At 47.9% G+C, this 19203-nt stretch overlaps 1 protein-coding gene across 2 annotated transcripts in view; it reads right to left on the bottom strand.

The window, feature by feature from the left end:
- LOC118387927 (guanine nucleotide exchange factor subunit RIC1) overlaps positions 1-19203 on the bottom strand; it is a 64015-nt gene that overhangs the window by 5332 nt on the left and 39480 nt on the right. Inside the window, exons 4-26 of one of the 2 annotated variants that reach the window (XM_035776769.2) lie at positions 14596-14703; positions 12812-12954; positions 12228-12364; positions 11836-11927; positions 11035-11123; positions 10212-10356; positions 9733-9943; positions 9356-9586; positions 9182-9220; positions 8780-8980; positions 8403-8563; positions 7971-8109; positions 7334-7441; positions 4585-4713; positions 4243-4407; positions 3701-3991; positions 3425-3568; positions 3027-3185; positions 2264-2400; positions 1332-1627; positions 948-1166; positions 587-764; positions 61-249 (exon numbers count right to left, since the gene is read on the bottom strand). In XM_035776769.2, coding sequence (XP_035632662.1) covers positions 61-249; positions 587-764; positions 948-1166; positions 1332-1627; positions 2264-2400; positions 3027-3185; positions 3425-3568; positions 3701-3991; positions 4243-4407; positions 4585-4713; positions 7334-7441; positions 7971-8109; positions 8403-8563; positions 8780-8980; positions 9182-9220; positions 9356-9586; positions 9733-9943; positions 10212-10356; positions 11035-11123; positions 11836-11927; positions 12228-12364; positions 12812-12954; positions 14596-14703 — 3711 coding nt within the window. The remainder of the gene's footprint in view (positions 1-60; positions 250-586; positions 765-947; positions 1167-1331; positions 1628-2263; positions 2401-3026; positions 3186-3424; positions 3569-3700; positions 3992-4242; positions 4408-4584; positions 4714-7333; positions 7442-7970; positions 8110-8402; positions 8564-8779; positions 8981-9181; positions 9221-9355; positions 9587-9732; positions 9944-10211; positions 10357-11034; positions 11124-11835; positions 11928-12227; positions 12365-12811; positions 12955-14595; positions 14704-19203) is intronic. The other variant, XM_035776771.2, reaches the window with a different exon arrangement.

The following is a 19203-nucleotide window of genomic DNA, read 5'->3' as shown; positions in this document are numbered from 1 at the left end:
CTTAGTGAGAGAGAGCGAGAGAGACAGAGATAGAAAGTAAAGAAAGAGAGATAAACTAACCAGTCTGTGGAGGCCCACGCATCGACTCCCAGCAGGCCGGAGCGGATACTTTGGACGGTCTCAGGAGGAACCTCTGGGCTGTCCAGGAAGTTGACCACCTGCTTGATGACCGTGGCCTCTCTCAGGATCAGACCAATCACAACACACCACTCCAGACAGCCCGCCTCCATGAACACATGCAGCAGGTAGCTGAGGACAGAAAGAGATCCGGAATGGTACAGAAGGGCCTGGTTTACCAGACAGATTACACCTAGTCCTACACTAGGAAGCACGTGCAATGGAGACTCTCCGTTCAGAACATTTTAGTCCAAGGATAGGCTTATAATCTGTGTCTGGGAAACATACCCAAGGACACACAAACAAAAGGGTAACAAAATCACACAAGATATACACAAACCCACATATGAAACCAACAAGCAGCATAGGTCACCACAGCCATAAATCTAGCTAGGTGGGGATGGTAGGTGGGGTGAAGGAGTATTTTGTAGCACCTAACAGAGAGGACTGGAGAGGATAACAGTCTTACCGTAGCTGGACCTGAGACTTGTGTGGTCCCTTGTTAGCCAGCTCCATGGAGATGTGTTCCAGCTCAGACTGGGTCAGACTCAGAGTGGAAAAGTTCTCATCCACCATGGTCCAGTCTCCATCCACCATGCTGCTGGTCTCTGTCAGGTCTGTGGCCGAACCGATACTGCACTCCTCCGCTGGGGAATAAGGGAGGGGAGGGAAGAGATGACCGGAGAGAATTTAGAAGAAGTGGTATAAGGGATAAGAAGACAGAAAATGAGAGAGCCTGGTAAGAGAGAAAGCGAGAGGCAGATGTAGAGAGCGAGAGAGAGGGGGTGAGAGATGACAAGTGAATGTTGAAGTAGAGGAGGGCCACCAACTTTTGTTAGTGAGTGGAGAGAGGAAGGCCTCCTGTGTCTGTGGCCCCCCGTGGGAAGAGGATGTGTTCATCTCTTTAGGCTCCGGCGGCCCCAGCGCCCCGAGACCGTCCAGCCAGGTGTGATTGCTGTTGCGTGCCGAGGCCTGCGGGGGCGCTGTGTCCATGTCACTGTTCAACAGGCTGTCTGCTGACTGGGACTTTAGCAGCCGCTGGCTCAGCACTGGAGGGAGAGAGAAACACACATGCAGGCACTTCGTCATACCAACTCATCAAGGTTGGCACACTGAACACACTTACAAAGAAATGGGATAGGGGAAGTTGAGTGGGGAGACCGAGAACCACAGCTGAGGGCAGATGCAGCCACAGTCACACCCCGCACCCTCACCCGTCTTGCGGTGTCCGTCCTTGAAGGGCGAGCTGGTCGAGCACGCTGGGATGACAGGAAACGGCCAGAGGAAGTCCTTGTGGAGACACTTCAGCGCCATGACAAAGTCATCGAGCCGCGCTACCCGGGTGCGCTCGCGGCACAGCCAGCCAATCAGCTCGAAGCCCAGCTGGGCGGAGAAACAGCCTAGGTCTTTGAGGCGGACCTGCTCCAGCAGGTGCCGGGCGTGACGCCATAACATCATGTCTATGTACATGTTCTCAGCACAGTCACTGTCCTTACTCCATCGCTCAGACCTAAAGAGAGAGAGAGCAGAGAGAGACAGAGAGACAGAGAGAGAGACAGAGAGAGACAGAGACAGAGACAGACAGAGAGACAGAGAGAGACAGACAGAGACAGAGAGACAGACAGAGACAGAGAGAGAGAGAGAGAGAGAGAGAGAGAGAGAGAGAGAGAGAGAGAGAGAGAGAGAGAGAGAGAGAGAGAGAGAGAGAGACGGAGAGAGACGGAGAGAGAGAGAAAGAGCACGAGAGAGAGAGAGCGAGAGAGAGAGAGAGAGAGAGAGGACATGTGGAAGAGATGGAAGAGCTATTACAGGTACGATGGGGAAAAGGGCCCACGAATAGCGCAAATGCCACGAGGGCTGGTCTCAATTCCATCCAATTAATTAAGCAAAACAGATAATAGCCCAGTAATTCTTTATATAAGTACGACGATGTTATGTTATCATCATCATTGTTCATTTGAACTTGAGAACTGGAGCCCAGCAGTAGTGGGCCTGTCCGGCTCAGTAGATAGAAGAGAAGGGCTAGCAAACGCCACGGCCGCGTGTTCGATTCCTGCAAGGATCACGCATACGCTCACTGTACTTTAAGTCTCTTTGAATAAAATCTGTTCAATTGAATACATTACTAGAATAATAGTATCCGTACCCTTTCGTGGAGGGCCCGGAGGGCATGCTAAAGGTCTTCTGTAGGTTAAACTTCCCAGCAGCGATGCCGTCAGCTGACTGGGACAGACTGATGCTGCGGTTCCTGAAGAACTCGAAGCCTCCCGTCGAACTGGGTTCCTGTTGAGAGGACACGTCAACCGGTCACTTATATGGGAAAAGCATTTAAAACTCCAATCTACTGTTCGAAACAATGTGCTCACAATCAGGCAGGACAACTCATCCAGTAAGCCCCTGAAACAACAGTATAGCCAGTTTATATCCTATTTATATTTCATTATAAACCGGGTGGTTCGAGCCCTGAATGCTCGACCAGATCATATACCATATGGACATTATATATATATATATTTAAAAAAATAAAATGTACTGTTCTAATTACGTTGGTAACCAGTTCATAATAGCAATAAGGCACCTCAGGGGTTTGTGGTACATGGCCCATAAACCACAGCTAAGCGCTGTATCCAGGCCTTAGCCGCATTGCGTAGTGCCTAAGAACAGCCCTTAGCCGTGGTATACTGGCCATATACCACAACCCCCCCCCCCCGTCGGGCATTATTGCTTAAATAGAGAGAGGTGGATGTGAGGCCGTAGCCTCTTTATACAGTATTTTTAGACCGTCCCTAATATCATCCCCATAGATTAGTCTAGCCGCTTAGAGATGATTTAAAGATGTAGAGCGCGAGAAGAGACAGCGGTAGAAGACAGAGTAGAAGCAGCGAGCTTGAAATAGTTCTCTCCGATACCTGAGTGGTTGGTGTTGGAGGCGGGGTCTCCATCTCCCCAGAGCCAATGGCCTTGAGGAATCGGATCATGTGACGACAGAGGTCCCACTTGCCCTGCTCCAGAGCCGTGTTGAAGAGCAGGGTAGCGTGCTGCCTGCTCACCGCCGGAACCTCCATGTTCTAGACGCCACAGTTAGTTACATTATCCATACAAAACACTTACGACACAACTCCACCCCTAAACATTGCCCTCACCCCTGCTCCAACGCTCACCGTACAGTGGCTCCAATCCTAACCGGAGCTCCAACCCTCACCCGAGCTCCATACCTTAATACCAGTCACATTTCTAAATAATGTGCCTCTGGGATATAGGATAGGAATCTTACAGTGCCATGAGATAGGGTAGTATATGTAGATACCTGCAGTATGATGAGATAGGATGCTGCTGTGTCCAGGTCCTGAGCCATTAGACATTCCTCAAACAGATCCTTGGGGTTGCCCACGGCAGCAAACAGGTAGTTCCACAGGGCGTACTCCGTCTTCCTGGCGCAGTGCACGATGGTCTGGACGAAGAAAGCATGAATGAATAAATGAATTAATTCAGTCGAAAATGCAAAAGAGTTGCCTCAGCCGAGAACGACAATGCTCTACCACTCCTCCATCCACATCGCTCTCCCCCTCCTCCTCCTCCTCACCTGGAGGAACAGGGGGAACTCGGTGATGAACTTGGCCACGGTGGGTAGCAGAGGGTCGGGGATGGGCTCCCGGGAGGTGGCCTCCTCCTCCAGCACCACGTGGACCATGAGCTCCATGACGTGGGGGAAGTAGGGGAGCGCCGCACAGGACTGGGCCAGGAGCAGGGCCTGCTCTCCCAGGTTACGCACGAGTAGCTGGCGCAGGATGTGGTGGAGGTAGATCTGGGAGGTCCTCTCCACCGTGCAGTAAGGGAACGTCACCTCAAGAGGCTCCCGGCCCTCGCTGGGACCCTGCAGAAGAAGACGATTACGTTATTCGCACAGAGACAGTGATTTGTAAAGTTGTAGAGCGCAAGAGCAGTTCGTTGGCGTTAAGAGCCTTGGTCAAACGTCAAGAGATGGTATCTAGGATTTGTTATCAGACCCCCCCCCCCCGCAGGCCGTCGGAGACCAGGTTCTATTTGCCAACCCCCAACACCAGATAATACTATTACTGTAATAACTACAATATAATACTACTATAAAACTCCTAACTACAGTACCTGCAGGCCGTCGTAGAGCACGGTCTCATTAGATGCCCCCAGCACCAGGGCATCTTCAAACAGCACAGCCAGGGGGTAGATGTTGATGTGGAAGGGGAGCATGATGCGCCGGGACAGGAACGAGTGGGGCTTACGGTGGTCCCGCGGGAACAGGGGCAGCCATACCTTTTGAGAGGTACAAATGAAACAATCGCGTGGCAGCATTGAATAATATGCTCACCCTTCATATTCCTTCTAATGTAGCCATACACGTGTTTTCTTGTTGCAATTTATAGAAGGATGTGTAGATTTGGACGACAACAACAAGCGTTTCGTTTCAATGAGAAGGAGGGGCAGCCACACCTTCATTCCGGCCTCGCCACAGGACAGCCAAAGAGCCTCCAGCAGGTGGCGCTTCTTCTTGTTACTGCGACACGTCGTCCACACATTCTCTACACACTGAGCCAGAACCACGGGAGGACAGAACGGCAGCTAGAAACCGAGAGTGACAGACCGGGTCAGCAGACACACGCACCACAGTGCGTACTGTGGCCGGCGGGTAAGACAATGCTATAGATGTACACGGAGACTGACAGTATCAAGTATGACAAATTAAATCAATCAATATATGTATTATGACGAGACAACTATTACAAGGGGGGGGGGGGGGGGGTGACTTAGTCCGGTCCCAGATCTGGTTGTGCTGTATAGCATGACAATGACTGTAGGAGTAGGCTATACAGCCCAAACAGTAGGTAGGTCGGTGTGTGTGTACAGTACCAGTCAAAAGTTCGGACATATTCCTGGGATTTTCTTTATTTTTGACTATGTTCTACATTGTACAATAATAGTGAAGACATCAAAACTATGAAATAACGCATATGAAATCATGTAGTAAGCAAAAAAGTGTTAAACAAATCTAAATATATTTAATATTTGACATTCTTCAAAGTAGTCACCCTTTGCCTTGACAGCTTTGCACACGCTTGGCATTCTCTCAAACAGCTTCGCGAGGAATGCTTTTCCAACAGTCTTGAAGGAGTTCCCACATATGCTGAGCACTTGTGAGCTGCTTTTCCTTCACTCTGCGGTCCAACTCAGCCCAAAACATCTCAATTGGGTTGAGGTCAGGTGATTGTGGAGGCCAGGTCATCTGATGTAGCACTCCATCACTCTCCTTCTTGGTCAAATAGCCCTTACACAGGCTGGAGGTGTGTTGGGTCATTGTCCTGTTGAAAAACAAATGATAGTCCCACTAAGCGCAAACCAGATGGGATTGCGGATTGCTGCACAATGATGTGGTAGCCATGCTGGTTAAGTGTGCCTTGAATTCTAAATAAATCACTGAGTGTCACCAGCAAAGCACCCCCACACCTCCTCCTCCATACGTAGATCATCCGTTAACCTGCTCTGCGTCTCACAAAGACGCAGCAGTTGGAACCAAAAATATCATATTTGGACTCATCAGACCAAAGGACAAATTTCCACCGGTCCAACGTCCATTGCTCGTGTTTCTTGGCCCAAGTAAGTCTCTTCTTATTATTGGTGTCCTTTAGTAGTGGTTTCTTTCCAGCAATTCGACCATGAAGGCCTGATTCACGCAGTCTTCTCTGAACTGTTGATGTTGAGATGTGTCTGGTACTTGAACTCTGTGAAGCATTTATTTAGGCTGGTAACTGCAGCAGAGGTAACTCCGGCTCTTCCTTTCCTATAGCGGTCCTCAGAGCCAGTTTCATCATATCTCTACAACATCCGCAGAGTACGACCCTGCCTCACACAGGAAGCGGCGCAGGTCCTAATCCAGGCACTTGTCATCTCCCGTCTGGATTACTGCAACTCGCTGTTGGCTGGGCTCCCTGCCTGTGCCATTAAACCCCTACAACTCATCCAGAATGCCGCAGCCCGTCTGGTGTTCAACCTTCCCAAGTTCTCTCACGTCACCCCGCTCCTCCGCTCTCTCCACTGGCTTCCAGTTGAAGCTCGCATCCGCTACAAGACCATGGTGCTTGCCTACGGAGCTGTGAGGGGAACGGCACCTCAGTACCTCCAGGCTCTGATCAGGCCCTACACCCAAACAAGGGCACTGCGTTCATCCACCTCTGGCCTGCTCGCCTCCCTACCACTGAGGAAGTACAGTTCCCGCTCAGCCCAGTCAAAACTGTTCGCTGCTCTGGCTCCCCAATGGTGGAACACACTCCCTCACGACGCCAGGACAGCGGAGTCAATCACCACCTTCCGGAGACACCTGAAACCCCACCTCTTTAAGGAATACCTAGGATAGGATAAAGTAATCCTTCTCACCCCCTTAAAAGATTTAGATGCACTATTGTAAAGTGGCTGTTCCACTGGATGTCATAAGGTGAATGCACCAATTTGTAAGTCGCTCTGGATAAGAGCGTCTGCTAAATGACTTAAATGTAAATGTAATAGCGCTTGATGGTTTTTGCGACTGCACTCTAGTGAAACTTTCAAAGTTCTTGACATGTTCCTGATTGACTGACCTTCATGTCTTAAAGTAACGGACTGTTATTTCTCTTTGCTTATTTGAGCTGTTCTTGCTATAATATGGACTTGATCTTTTACCAAATAGGGCTAACTTCTGTATACCACCCCTACCTTGTCACAACACAACTGATTGGCTCAAACGTATGAGGGAAAGAAAAAAAATCCACAAATTAACAAGGCACACCTGTTAATTGAAATGCATTACAGGTGACTACCTCATGAAGCTGGTTGAGAGAATGCCAATAGTGTGCAAAACTGTCAAAGGCAAAGGGTGGCTACTTTGAAGAATCTCAAATATATTTAGATTTGTTTAACACTTTTTCTGGTTACTACATGATTCCATATGTGTTATTTTATAGTTTGGATGTCTTCACTATTATTCTACAATGTAGAAACCATTTAAAATAAAAGAAAAACCCTTGAATGAGTAGGTGTCCAAACTCTTGACTGGTACTGTGTGTGTGTGTGTGTGTGTGTGTGTGTGTGTGTGTGTGTGTGTGTGTGTGTGTGTGTGTGTGTGTGTGTGTGGTGTGGTGTGGTGTGTGTGTGTGTGTGTGTGTGTGTGTGTGTGTGTGTGTGTGTGTGTGTGTGTGTGTGAGAGACTCACCAGTTTCTTCTGGTCTTCCTTCTCTCGTACCTGTGGTCCAGAACGGTCTCTCTGTAGCATGATGAGTTGGCCAGCCAGGTTCAGCATGATGCTCTCTGCCATACAGGCCTAGTACAGCGACACAAATTAGTACTATTCACTTTAACAACTTAGCAGACATTTACCCAGAGTGATTCACAAATCGGTGCATTCACTAAAGTAGATTTAAAAGACATTGCAATCAGCGCTGTAACTCAGTTGGTAGAGCATGGCGCTTGTAACGCCAGGGTAGTGGGTTCGATTCCCGGGACCACCCATACGTAGAATGTATGCACACATGACTGTAAGTCGCTTTGGATAAAAGCGTCTGCTAAATGGCATATATTATTATATTATTATTATAAATTAAAACTCTGTTCAAAATAGCTGCAAAATAAGGGCTCTCCAACCCCTTGTGCCTGGAGAGCTACCCCCCTGTAGGTTTTTGGCTTCAACCCCAAACCTACAGGACGGTAGCTCTCCAGGAACAAGGGGTTGGAGACCCCTCTGCTAAATCGACGCTGGTGAAAGAAAAGCGCTAGGAGCAGGGGGCAGTGGTAGAAGAGTCTGAAGAGACCAGGCTTTTGATGAGATTTCATGTGTGTATTGAAACCAGTACCTGCTGTGGGGCTTTAAGCGCGATGCCGGTCTCTGTGCGCACCGAGGTGAGGGTGACAGACACCACCAGGGCAGGATGGGGGATGTAGCGGGACATGGACACCTCCTGAAGCAGCTCAACACAGGCTGACGGGTTGGGCCTTCAGAGAAAAAGACAATATGCTACTAATAACATTGATTGGACAGGTCCTTTTAAAGCCTCCCCCCGAGTTAAAGCCCCAACCAATGGCATGTGATAAGTATTATTGGAAAGTTCACGTGACTTTCTTTCCACAACACTATTGATTATCATCCGTGACCTCTGTCAGGTGATCTTCCCCACCGGTCTCGTCCTGCCTGCTAATAAATGTGTGTGAGAGTTCAATTTTTATTTGATTTTTATGAGTGGGTGTGCATGCCTGTGCCCGTCCTAAGCGTGTTCGTCTCTCCCTACCCGTCGTGCCTCCTCTCGATGCTGTAGAGGAAGATGGAGCAGTCTGCTCTGAAGAGGACGATCAGGTCTCTGAACACGTTGAGCAGCAGGGTGTCAGAGTGCAGCTTGGTGACGGAGGCGAAGGCATTGTCCAGGTTGGACGACCGGAGGTACAGACGCAGCTACACCGGGGGAGGGGAGAAACGACGGGGGAGGGGAGAAAGTACCGCTGGTCACTTTGTCCATCCATCAAAGCGACCGGTCAAACGGAGCTCGTCAGCTTGTCGTGAGCAAAACCGTCACACATTCCCAATCCATTTGACCCATACATGTTCAGAACAGAGTGGTGTAAAATCTATTGTTCCTGAACGTTAGTTATCGGTGTTATGCCGTCTTACCTCTTCTTGCCGGTCGGTGAAATTGTAACAGGCAACAACGACAAAGTCGTTCCACCAGGCCAGCCCCCCTGTCACGGTCATGTTCTGCTCCTGAGTGATGTTCCCAAACAGCTTCCATTTCCTGGTGGACATGGAGTAATGCGCAAAGCCACGTCTCCCTGCCACCGCTATGCACTGGCCTGCTGTGTCTATGGCTGCAAACTATAGACACACACACACACCTCTCATGCATTAGAAGCCATAGATATAGCAGGCTAAGTGCGCATGACGACATTGGTATGTGGAAAAACTGCATTCATTTGACAACTCAGGTTAACATGGTTTGATGTAGCCACACACACACACAAACTGAATACTTATCCCTAAGGACAGACGTAGAAGTATTTCCCCACACTGACTCACCCGTATAGGCCAATTACTCTCTAGGTATGTGCTGTGAATCTACGACAGAGGGGGAAAAACACAGGATAGTTTGACTGACAGGATGCGAAACATCATTTCTAACTTGTCAAGCGTCACGTCAACATATCAAAGCGACATCTGAATTCAAAATGAATTAAGTTTATGAGGTTGTACCTGGACCACGTGCCAGTGCTTGTGTCCCAGTAAAGTGCTGAGTCCCTGAGAGATGGAGTTGGGTGAGGGGGCGGAGCGATGGGGAAGGGGGTTGCCCTCCAGGCCATGGGCGAGATTGTGGGGGTGAGGGGTTTGAGGGCCATCGGAGCTGCTGGATGGGACCTGGGTGGGGTCACCACAGGTCAGGTACAGACGGTCTTCCCCATGTAGTAAAACTTGCTCCTGGTTACTCTGGGAGGGACAGACAAGAGGGAATCGACAACAACAACAAAATATATTTGTTTGCAACATATCAGTATTCTACATGAAAGCGCCCAGCAAGCAAAATTGGTTGGTGTCAGGAACGTGTGCATTGACGCCAATGTCCATAAGCTCACCGTGCAGGGGTTAACGGTGAGGGCGCTTTTGATGAAGTGGAACTGCAGTATCCCCGCCTGCTTGGTCTGGGTAGGAGGTGGAGCCCCCTCCATGTTCTCTACAAGCTCCGCTTCCTCTCTACTGGTGATGACCCACAGGTGGTAGCCTTCCGCTCCCCAGCACATAGAGCTGATCTTTATAGGATCCTTCTTCGTGCCGTCTGACCGATACCTGGGGTTGAGACCGTAGTCATAGAGAAGGGTTTATAATAGACACAATTGCAAGGAGAAAAAGAGAAGATTTTGCACAGTTTTTGTTGTTGTCCCGTTCAGGGACAATGAGAGCGCGCAGTCTGCACCATAGGAGCGTAGCTGACAAGACAACTGCGATGTGAATTGTACTACGTCTGCAGGAGTCCTGGAGGAGGGGGGGGAGGAGGAAAATGAAGACCAAACAGAGGAGGAAGAATGACGAAGAAGACCGTCGTCTTGTCACTCACGCAAAGTCCTCCCCGAGTGTACAGATGAGGTGTGCTCCAAACACACTCCATAAAGACAGCCCGCCGCACTCCCAGGTCACCATGGCAACGCTGTAGTCGGGGGACCAGCGGATCAGCTTCACCGCGCCGGTCTTGTTCCACACGTCTGAGGGGGGAGATTCGATACAGACACGGCGACCGGTCAGACAGAAATCTTTTCAGTAATACAGTCGAGTCAATTCCATTTCGCCAATTCATTTCAATTGAGGGAAAACTAGAATAAGAATATGGTTTACTTCCCGAATTGACCATAACCCTGCTTTTACAGTAGTATGGTTTATTCGGTTTAACAGTGACTTGTCAACAACAGAGATAACACAGCGCCGTGTAAAATAAACATCCCTGTGATGTCATCTAGCTCAGGGTTATTTAAAAATGTCAATAGGATTTTACACGCCACTGTACTTTCATACCACACATTACCACTAGGTGGCATGAGTGTACCATAAAACAAACCAATGGTTCTGCATGGCTGATGTGTTGAGGGGAACTACTCCATAGATTCACTGTACTTTCATTACCACCCACTACCACTAGGTGGCATGAGTGTACCATAAAACAAACAAATGGTTCTGCATGGCTGATGTGTTGAGGGGAACTACTCCATAGAACCACTTGCACTTTCGAGTCAAAACGAAAACCAACCCTATAAAGAGGCATCATGTGATACCATTCAGTGTAAAAAACCTGACCTGGTGGACTAGTTTGTATAAAAAAAAGTGTACTTTCATCCATCAACACTAAACGGGAGCGTGAGCTGGTGGTCAGTCAGAGACAGACGTACCAGGGAAGTGTTTTGGGGTGAGCTCCAGCTTGTGGGAGAGCTGCATGGATCCTGTGGTGGTGTCAATCATGTACACCAATACTGAGCCACTGGACCAGAGACAGAGAGAGAGACAAATGTTCATAGTTACTCATTACTCTTTCTTCTCAGGTAACATTTGTGCTTTGGCAATATGTGCCAACGCCAATAAAGCAAATTGAAATTCAAACACAGTCAGGGGATTCAATACATGAATAAATAACGCTGACCCATCAGAAGTAGGCATATTACATAACAGCCGCTTTTATTTATATTTTTAAGTTCATGTCAATCTTGTTTAGTACCGAGTACCAGCAATGAATTAGCCGACGTTTCCTAAATGAAAAACAAAACAAATAAAACGCTGAAATAATGAGCAGGCATTTAATGAACGGAAAGGTTGCGGAATCCCACAGCCGGTGATTGACTCATTATCTACTGCCACTCAGGATCTCTCTGCTGAACTCATCACTGCAGGTCAGCGTGTGTGTGCAAAAAACAAGCCGCTGTCTGTCTTTGTGATTGGTGTGTGTTTGACAAGCGTTTCTCACGGATTGTGCAATCTGCCAGCTTGTGTGTGTTCTCACACACACACACACACACACACACACACACACACACACACACACACACACACACACACACACACACACACCTCCTGCTGCTTAACTGACTTAAAAGTGAGACCATGGATTCTCTTGATTGTGTCATTTGCATTCCAGTTAAACAGCAGACAGGAAGTGGCTACAGAGGCTTGTACTGATGTCAGCAGGACACACGTACCTGGCACAACCAAACGCCATCAGCCTGTATTTATTGTTGACCGCCACACACGTGCCGTCTGTTACGTCTGCTGCCCAGACGCCCTGCAGCTGCTGGGGGAGACAAGAGACAGTCCGATAGATCACCGTACGTCACTCCCGACACACACACACACAAACACGCGCAGGCAGACACTCGCCTCCGCCTTTCACTCCACCCCCATTTTTCAGCGACCCTTGACAGTCACGCTTAACATGACTTACAGAACACGGCAGCGTTGTGTGCGTCACCGCGGCAAAAACGCACACACCCCAACACAACACTTCTCCCACCGTTCTTATGAGTCCTAGCATGTCAATCGTCAAGCGCCACAGCAAAAAAATCACACACACACACGGACTTCTTTCTCTTACTTCCGCGGTAAACCGGCTGGCTACAGGACTGATGAATCCCAGCCTCCCGTCGTCAAGCACCACAGCAAAGCCATCCAGAGTCACACAGTACTCCATGTCTCTGATGTACAGCCCCTCCAGATCCAGAGACGGACCACCTGCACAAGCAAATAAAACGCATGAAGAAACACATTGCACATACATGACTTCAGGCCTACGCAGGGACGACACTTAGGCTGCGTTTACCCCCCCACCAATTGGCCTTTTGACCAATCAAATCAGCTCTGGAATATATCTGATGTGCAACGATTTTGATGGGATGGGTGAAAAGACCAATGAGTGGGGGAAAAAGATCTGAATTGGGCTCCCAGTTAGACACAATCCCTGACTGCATTTTATGTAAACGTGTATAGATTGTAGTGGGGAGAGGATGGAGAGGTCTGGGGAGAGGATGATGTCGATTGAGCCCGACTGCAAAACGCACACATGGGTAGAGGTTCAGGTTAGTTGAGAGGGATCGGTAAGGGCTAGGTGGGGTGGGTACAGGTAGGCGAGGGAGGAAGAGGGTGGCGAGGAGAGGATGGTGTATAGTGAGTGCGACTGACCGCGTGCTGACTGAAGATCCAGGGAGAAGGGGACGGTGCAGAGACTGATAGCCTTCCGGCCATTGCTGACTCCGTCCCAGTGGAGGATGTGGAGGTAGCCATCAGCTGTAGACACCAACAAGTCATCCTGAAGAGACTTAATACTGGAGAGAGAGCGAGAGCGAGAGAGAGAGAGAGAGAGAGAGACAAAGAGGTGGGGTGCTTAGTTAGTGTTTACTGGATGCTTGGCTGTGCGCACATCTATTCCTAGTACCAGGCTTTAGTGTCTCCCACACAACAACAAGAAAGAGAGCGAGAGAGAATGCACTGGGATGTTCAAGCAGCCCACAGCGGATCTGAGAGGAAGGCCCCAAAACAATGATTTACGGCAGCAGATCAGAAGCACCTCTCCTGCAGTCACTCAGACCCCTTAACGCCGTCCTTCAAATAAACGCTCCTGCTCATTGTTATGCCTGAAGCGCAGCGAGAAAGACGTAGTGAGAGAGCGAGTATGAATTTGTTACAGAGGGAGAGGGAGCGCGCAACAGAAATGAGTACAAAATGGAGAGAGAGAGAGAGAGCATGAGACAGAAAATTGAAGTTGGATAAAAGGAAGAGTGACAGATAATAGAAGAGAGACAGATGAAGAGAAAGAGAAGTAGGAAGATGCCGAGGGACCCGGCTGGAATGTGTGGTCCCAGTGTTCTCAGATGGTCTGTGAGTACCGAGGTCTACCCGATAGCCTAAACTCAGTAATCTGACTGCGGTCTGGCTTCATCTCTCCAGAGCAGAATGGGGGCATTCTAGAGCCAACAGCCACTAGGACTCTGGAGAATGGGTCTTCTCAAGCAAAAAGGGCAATACTGGAGCTTAGCTGCTCTGCTCAGTTCACCCCAGGCATGCAGCTCTAAAGCCAGGCTACTGGCAGGATGGACACACGCGTGCACGCACAGACGCGCGCAGAGACTCACACGCAGGCAGAGACACACCCCCACACGCAGACAGAGACGCACAGACAGAGACACGCCCCCACACGCAGACAGAGACACGCCCCCACGCACCGACAGAGACACGCCCCCACACGCAGACAGAGACACGCCCCCACGCACCGACAGAGACACGCCCCCACGCACCGACAGAGACACGCCCCCACGCACCGACAGAGACACGCCCCCACGCACCGACAGAGACACGCCCCCACGCACAGACAGAGACACGCCCCCACGCACAGACAGAGACACGCCCCCACGCACAGACAGAGACACGCCCCCACGCACAGACAGAGACACGCCCCCACGCACAGACAGACAAAGGAAACGCAAGGATGATAGATCTTTAATGTCCTACTGAAGTCCACAGGGACTAGAGGAAGAATGTGCGAAGCCATACGCAGTTAAATCATTTGCCGCAGTCAAATTGACAAACTGGTTTGGGAGGAGGAAATCTCTTCAGCACAAAATGTACACAGTGGCTGAAGTACGTACCATGCACCAGTCCAGAATGTAAAACATTTTTGTTTACTTGCATACTAAACACACTTCAGTGTCCAGTAGGAGTTCCAGCATGCATGCATGCATGTATGTATGTATGTATGTATGTATGTATGTATGTATGTATGTATGTATGTATGTATGTATGTATGTATGTATGTATGTATGTATGTTTCCGTATTTAGGTGTGTACACATTGGGGTTTGTATACCGTGTGTGTATATCGTGTGTGTGTGTGTGTGTGTGTGTGTATAGCGTGTGTGTTGGGTTTGTATACCGTGTGTGTGTGTGTGTGTGTGTGACACAACGTAGTACCTGGTGATGGGAGCCTCCAGATCTATGGGTCTCTTCATCTCCAGGCTGAGAGCGGGGGCACACTGCTCTTCTTTATAACCTGGGGTGACCTTGACACGCGGACTCCCTCTAAAACACACACGCAAAAAGATCAAATTCACAGTAGCTTATCAAGTCTAAATCAAAAAGGCAAAAAAGCCTGGGTTAGTCAACAACGTCGTTCTAGGATCTAGGCAATAATGACGCCTAATAACAGCAGCAGTCAGAGAGCAGATTGGGTCTAGTGCATCCTTCCAGACTGGAGTGATTCCATAAGACACCAGGACAACAACAAAATCAAAGGAAATACCATGATTTCGGTGATTTTCACAAAATTGTATCCCTGTCCTTTGAACACTCCTGCTGTGTTCCGGTTGAATTGGACCTATTTGCAAGTTCTCTCTCTGAAAAATGTAGTTCATTTCATCTGATTGTCATCAGGTTCCATGACGTTGTCCACACAGGGCATCTGTGAATACATTTTGGGTGTTTTATTTAACTTTTGTACAGCTGTAATGTTCCCAGTCAACAATGACCGGTTAATAGAAATGAATGGGTGAGACTACAATGAGTGTATAAAATTGAGTTCAAGCACATGCCCATTCATCAGATTGACACACTTCCTCTCCCAGACCCCCACATGCATGTATGTTTGAGCACACACACACACACACACACACACACACACACACACACACACACAACTCCCTTTCTTGGCTTCCATGGCAACCCCCAAGGAAACTTTCCCCCAATAGAATCTTTCCCCCACGGGAATCACACCTGTTGGTATTCTCACAAACAATCTTCTTCAACATTCTTTCAATAATATATAGAACTTTTCTAGCAGCTTTGGGACGTAAAGATTGTTTTTAAGACCTTGCTCACAACTCATTCTGTGGCAGCACAATGACCAAACGATATACTGTATGGGAGGCTCTTGATCATATCTTTGATCATGACACTGGTGAGGAGAGTCCTTGTTAAACTGTGACACAAAGTCTGTGATAAATAGCACAATATGTATCATCTGAGCATTTGTTCTCGTCCAAATAATCCATACGATGCTTTATTTACTCAAAAACGAGTTGTATGAGCTCAGGTCAATGAGGCCTACAATCCATAAATAGCAAATAGAAGTTAAAAACTTGGAATCGTCACAAGAATTAAGTGGATAAAAAATAACAACATTAGGTGATATGTATTACTATGGATTTATAACTATAATGGGGGCGGTCATTTTGGACCGGGAACACAGAACGAACATGAAACGAACACAGCAGGAGGGTGAAGACTCCATAATGTTTCATCTGCAGGCTCTACAAAGCAACAACTGGTGTCATATGAAGCTTTACCATTTACACTGTAATAAGAGTAAGGAATAATTGAAAAGATAATACATGAATATTTAAACTACTTTTGATTTGGGTAAGTGTTTATTTACAGCGCATTCGGGAAGTATTTAGACCCCTTGACATTTTCCACATTTTGTTACGTTACACATAATACCCCATAATGACGAAGCAATAACAGTTGATATTTTTGCAAATCATTTTTTGAGGTGAAAATATCACATTTACGTAAGTATTCAGACCCTTTACTCGGTACTTAGTTGACGCACCTTTGGCGGCGATCACAGCCGTCAGTCTGCTTGAGGTATGACACTACAAGCTTCGCACACCAGTATTTCGGGAGATTCTCCCATTCTTCTCTGCAGATCCTCTCAAGCTCTGTCAGGTTGGATGGGGAGCATCGCTGCACAGCGATTTTTAGGTCTCTCCAGAGATGTTCGATTGGGTTCAAGTCTGGGCTCTGGTTGGGCCACTAAGGGACATTGAGACGTGTCCCGAAACCACTCCTGACTTGTCTTGGCTGTGTGCTTAGGGTCTTTGTCCTGTTGGAAGGTGAACCGTCGCAGAGCAGGTTTTCATCCAAGGATCTCTGTACTTTGCTCCGTTCATCTTTTCCTCGATACTCTCCCAGTCCCTGCCTCTTTAAAAACATCTCCACAGCATGACGCTGCCACCACCATAGGGATGGTGCAAGGTTTCCTCCAGACATGATGCTTGGAATTCAGGCTAAATATTTCAGTCTTGGTTTCATCAGACCAGAGAATTTTTGTTTAAATGGTCTGAGAGTCCTTCAGCAAACTCCAAGCTGGCCGTCATGTCCCTTTTACTGAGGAGTGGCTTCCGTCTGGCCACTCTACCATAAAGGCCTGATTGGTTGAGTGCTGCAGAGATGGGTTGTCCTTCTAGAAGATTCTCCCATCTCCACAGAGGAACTCTGGAGCTCTTTCAGTGACCATTGGGTTCTTGGTCACCTCCCAGACCAAGGACCTTCTCCCCCGATTGCTCAGTTTGTCCGGGCGGCCAGCTAGACAAAGAATATTGGTTGTTCCAAACTTGTTCCATTTAAGGCTCAAATCAAATCCAAATCAAATTTTATTGGTCACATACACATGGTTAGCAGATGGTAATGCGAGTGTAGCGAATGCTTGTGCTTCTAGTTCCGACAGTGCAGCAGAATCTAATAATTCCTCAACAACTACCTGATACACACAAATCTAAAGGGATGGAATGAGAATATGTACATATAAATATATAAAAACATGGAGCTGAAGCTGTTGAAATGGTTAATAACTACATCTCTACCAGAGGACAAGACCAGAGAACGTGGAGAGCATTCCCACGTTGAAATGGCAAATAAATCAACAAACTAAAGAACAATTATTCAGACTGCAGCTGTTTAAATACTCGGAAGTAACCATTCTAACAACCTAAGACTTTGATCTCTGGTGGACAAACCAGAGGTTCTCTGTCGACTGACTATCCAGCAGAAGGAACGTCAATCGCAGAGGGACAACAAAAACGCAGACACTTGTAAATATGTCAATTGGAATATCTTTTCAAATGAGCGGTTGTTCATGTTCAAAGTATTAGCAATGAGTGTGGTTATCCTCTATGAGTTAACTGCTCGAGTGGTCCCCACCCCATTTCCTTTGTCTACCAAGCAGTCATTTCGGTTTCATCTGCTAGGAACTTTTGCTTTGTGTCATGTAATAACCAATGTCTGACCTATTTGTGTGTGTGTGTTTACGTAATTCCGTGATTGATTAAGTTTGTTAAATAATCAAGCCAATTTGTATATCGCTGATTCGTGATTCTATGCTAGGGTTCGTGCAGATATCCAATGGTTTGCGGCGTCCAGTAATGAGACTGATAAGGTCAAATTCATTCATACGCGACTGTTTTGATAAGATATGAGTTATATTCGGGAAATTTAAATATGTTCCCATGGTGCCCTGACTTCCTAGTTAAAGTTACAGGATTCGTTTGATCGTGCAATTTAAATGATTAAATTATTAAAATTACACAGAGAATTGATTTGATAATATACAGTCTTCACATTTACTGATAGTCAACGACAACAGTGTCCTGGAGGGCAGGTAGTTTGCCCCCGGTGATGCGTTGTGCAGACCGCACCACCCTCTGGAGAGCCTTGCAGTTGAGGGCGGTGCCGTACCTGGCAGTGATACAGCCCGACAAGATACTCTCAACTGTGCACCTGTAAATGTTTGTGAAGGTTTTAGGTGAGAAGCCATATTTCTTCAGACTCCACTGTCTGTGCGGGAGGACCATTTCAGTTTGTCTGATGTGTATGCCGAGGTACTTGAAACTTTCCACCTTCTTCACTACTGTCCCTTCGATGTAGATAGGGGGTGCTCCCTTTGCTGTTTCCTGAAGTCCACAATCATCTCCTTTGTTCTGTTGACGTTGAGTGAGAGGTTGTTTTCCTGACACTACACTCTCAGGGTCCTCACCTCCTCCATGTAGGCTGTCTCGTTGTTGTTGGTAATGAAGCCCACTACTGTTGGATCATCTGCAAACTTGATGACAGTTGTAGATGTGCATGGCCACGCAGTCATGGGTGAACAGGGTGTACAGGAGGGGGCTGTGCACGCACCCTTGTGGTGACCCAGTGTTGAGGGTCAGCGAAGTGGAGATGTTTCCTACCTTCACCACCTGGGGGCGGCCCTCATAGTACAGGGTGGGGTTGGGACCCAGGGCCTCCAGCTTAATGATGAGCTTGGATGGTACTATGGTGTTGAATGTTGAGCTGTAGTCAGTGAACAGTCCTTGTTAGTGGGGATTCCAATTGGTCAGACCAGCGTTGAATATTCTAGTCACAGGTACATCCTGTTTGAGTTTCTGCCTAACATGGTAGGAGCAAGATGGCGTCGTGGTCGGATTTGCTTAAGGGAGGAAAAGGGAGGGCCTGGTATGGATTACTGAAGTTAGAGTAGCAGTGATCGTGTGTATTGCCCACGTGAGTGCTGCAATAAATACGCTAATAGAATTTAGGTAGCCTTATTCTCAAATTTGCTTTGTTAAAATCCCCAGCTACAATAAATGCAGCCTCAGGACATATGGTTTCCAGTGCAGTTCCATGAGGGCCATCGTGATGTCTACTTGAGGGGTTATATACACAGCTGTGACGATAACTGACGAGAATTCACTTATAATATATGGCCGGCATTTGATTGTAAGGAATTCTAGGTCGGGTGAGCAGAATAACTTTGAGAACCTGTAT

This window comes from Oncorhynchus keta, chromosome 9, assembly GCF_023373465.1.
Source record: "Oncorhynchus keta strain PuntledgeMale-10-30-2019 chromosome 9, Oket_V2, whole genome shotgun sequence".
Classification (NCBI taxonomy): domain Eukaryota; kingdom Metazoa; phylum Chordata; class Actinopteri; order Salmoniformes; family Salmonidae; genus Oncorhynchus; species Oncorhynchus keta.
The sequence above is the reverse complement of the archived record's forward strand: the minus strand, read 5'-3'. Positions and strand labels throughout refer to the sequence as shown.